The sequence below is a fragment of the Ptychodera flava genome, chromosome 4, assembly GCF_041260155.1.
Source record: "Ptychodera flava strain L36383 chromosome 4, AS_Pfla_20210202, whole genome shotgun sequence".
In the NCBI taxonomy this organism is placed as follows: domain Eukaryota; kingdom Metazoa; phylum Hemichordata; class Enteropneusta; family Ptychoderidae; genus Ptychodera; species Ptychodera flava.
In genome coordinates, this window is record NC_091931.1 from 17,038,394 (window position 1) to 17,041,284 (window position 2,891).

Consider the following 2,891-nt stretch of genomic DNA (forward strand, 5'->3'; position numbering starts at 1 on the left):
ATGGGTGGGGAGAAAAGTTTTGGCAGTGGGTACCTGAAAATAGCTAGAGTGAGGGGAATCCCGTGGTCAATGTAACTTCTTGGAAGATAAGGCTCCCAATTCAGAGGACAGCAACGTCCAAAGGTTGAAATAACAAGTATCTTTCTGGCACAATTATGCAATGGGGAATTTCAGAGGAGGGGAGAGGACAGTGGTGAGCGTAATTAGTTTTGGGAAGTTGGGAGCGGGCAGACCATAGATACTGGAGGGCAGTGGGCGTCATAAATCATTGCGAGTGGGAGGGCATCTACGAACAACTTAACTTTACCCTCAAAATTTTAGGTCAAGTTCAAAAATATCAAAATCACTATATCAGCCTTCGAAACATGTTTTGTGATGATATTGTAAAATTGACGAAATTTTCTAGTTGGCGGCACCTGATGGGCAAGTAAGGACACCAAGCTTTCATAGGTTCACGGTGAGTGCACCCTATATTAGAGGCTGCTTGCATTCGTTAATATATTATGTCAACAACAGACGACTAGCCCTTTCATTCAATACTGTCGCGCACAAGACCACCAATTCACTTCTGGGTTCGGAAGAAAAATAGTGCAGACCTTGAAGTTTTGATACCTGCATGGATGCTTGTTTAGTTTGAACTTTAATGTCAAGAATTTTTGTAAAGATATTTTTCTGCCTGAATCAAAATGCAGACTGTTGTGAATAATGGCTGAAGCATTCAGTGGTAATATGAGGAGTTCCAGGGGCCATAGAAATCATAACAATAAGCCTGAATTTTGTCAAAAACACCACTGAGGGCGCTATTTCATCGCTATCTCAAAATTTCCGTGGACTTGCCCACACGAAAAATTCATCAGTAGTCAAGCTGACATTGACCTTGTGCCATGTGGGTCGTAGTTAATATTCATCGTCATCACACACAGGAGGGTAATTTCCTGATTGCTACCCAATGATGCAACGCTTTTGGTCAAATATCTTACAGTAGATTTCCTCAATCTATTTCAGGCTTGTGAAATTCAAAAATTCGATTCACCATGTCAAAACCGATGCTGGTGTGTGTGGATGACTATGAAAAATATGCTAGAGAACACCTAAATCAGCACAGTGTGGCGTACTATACTTGTGGAGCGGACGAGGAAGTTAGCGTGAAGGAAAATAGACAAGCATTTCGTCGTTTTAGGATAAAACCAAGGGTTCTGCGAGAGGCTGACTCACAGCGTGTTTGCAAGGTTATATCTGATTGGTCGATTGTCACTATTCACAACAACTTAGGGAGTTTATTTGTATTATTTCATTATAACGGTAAGATTCTGCCAACCAATTGGATAACAGCTTCGAAATCGCTCCGAGTCGGCCCTCTGCGAGACGTCTCAAAGAGAGATTTATCAACATCGATTCTTGGTCAGAAAATTGATTTCCCAATTTTAAGCGGACCGGCAGGGACGCAATGCTTGGCCCATCACGAAGGAGAAGTAGCCGCTGCCAAAGCTGCAAATGCGATGAAGACATGTATAGTGTTGAGTACATACTCAACAAAATCCCTGGAGGAAGTAAGTCAGGCTGCTCCCAATTGTCTTCGATGGTTTCAGTTGTACATTTGGCGGCCTCGCTCAATCGCTGTCAATTTAGTGAGAAGGGCAGAGGCAGCTGGTTTCAAAGCGTTGGTTCTGACGGTGGATATGCCAATCTTGGGAAAACGGCGCAGTGGAATGGTATGCTGGTGGATTTCAAATGCCACCCCATTTGCACCTCCCACATCTTCCAAAAGAGCTCATGGGACAAGCCAAAGAAGACGCATGCAAGAGTATGGTGCTCCAGCAGACATGGTACTAGGTGCCTCACTAACCCAGAGGTTATCGTAACATTGCTTGGATAGTCGTTCCGAGGCGGGCGGCCGCAGGTCGCCGTTTACTTGGAAAAAAAAAGACTGACTTAATTGGACTTCGCATTGACTTGTGGGTAAGGTAGTTCGAATTCACTATGGCGGATACAGGGCAAGTGTGCGGAATCCCCAGGAAGTGAATATTGCCAAATTTCGGCACATGTAACGTTTCTAGGCCGGCCATACTGGAGCAATAAACATTTGAAGGTATTTGTGATAGTCGAGGATCATTTATTTGACGCCAGATTGTTTCTTTTGTTTCTTTCTGGCTGCTTGTCTGAAATCGATGTCTGACCTTTCTTTTTTTTCCAAGTAAACGGCGACCTGCGGCCGCCCGCCTCGGAACGACTATCCAAGCAATGTTACGATAACCTGTGCACTAACCTGGGAGTGTGTTGGATGGGTGAAGTCCATCACCAAATGCCAATTGTCTAGTCTCGCTTCCAGACCTCGTCGCTTCGCCAGTGCAAAGTGCGCCGCTGGCGGTAGGAACATGAAGTGATTTTTCCACTACACAATTTCCGTAATGCAGATATGCCGTTGATTTCGATGGCGCTGTTAAGGTAGAATGCGCCTCGGGGACAGCAAACATTTACAAATTATTTGTTCTCCTTCTTGCGGGGGTTCATTTTGGAGCTCATGAAATAACACACGTTTTCACCGGCTTATTTTTGTGAAATTCGAAAATTTTATTTTACCCCATAGAGATAACACAGGGATGGCAGCCATTTCGAAGCTAGCAAGCAAGCAAACATGCATATAAACAAACAACCAACCAGCAAAGAGGAAAGCAATTAAGTAATTAGTTAAGTGAGTAAGTCAAATAAGTAGGAAGGAATTAATTAAGCAAGCATATAAGTAAGTAAGGAAGTAAGTGAGCAAGTTAAGTAAGTAAGTATAGCTCCGTCTGTAAGTAAAACTCAGTGTTTTTGCAAAGAACTACTTCTTATGAAAAGATCTCTGCAAAAACATGATGCGATCGTGGAGGTAGACGGAAAGTTCGATTATC

At 43.3% G+C, this 2,891-nt stretch overlaps 1 protein-coding gene across 1 annotated transcript; it reads left to right on the forward strand.

Moving 5' to 3' along the window:
• Positions 1–1,034: 1,034 nt before the first annotated feature.
• Positions 1,035–1,862, forward strand: LOC139132103 (2-Hydroxyacid oxidase 1-like). The gene has a single exon (XM_070698495.1). It carries the CDS (start codon positions 1,035–1,037, stop codon positions 1,860–1,862), a length of 828 nt encoding a protein of 275 aa, XP_070554596.1.
• Positions 1,863–2,891: the final 1,029 nt, after the last annotated feature.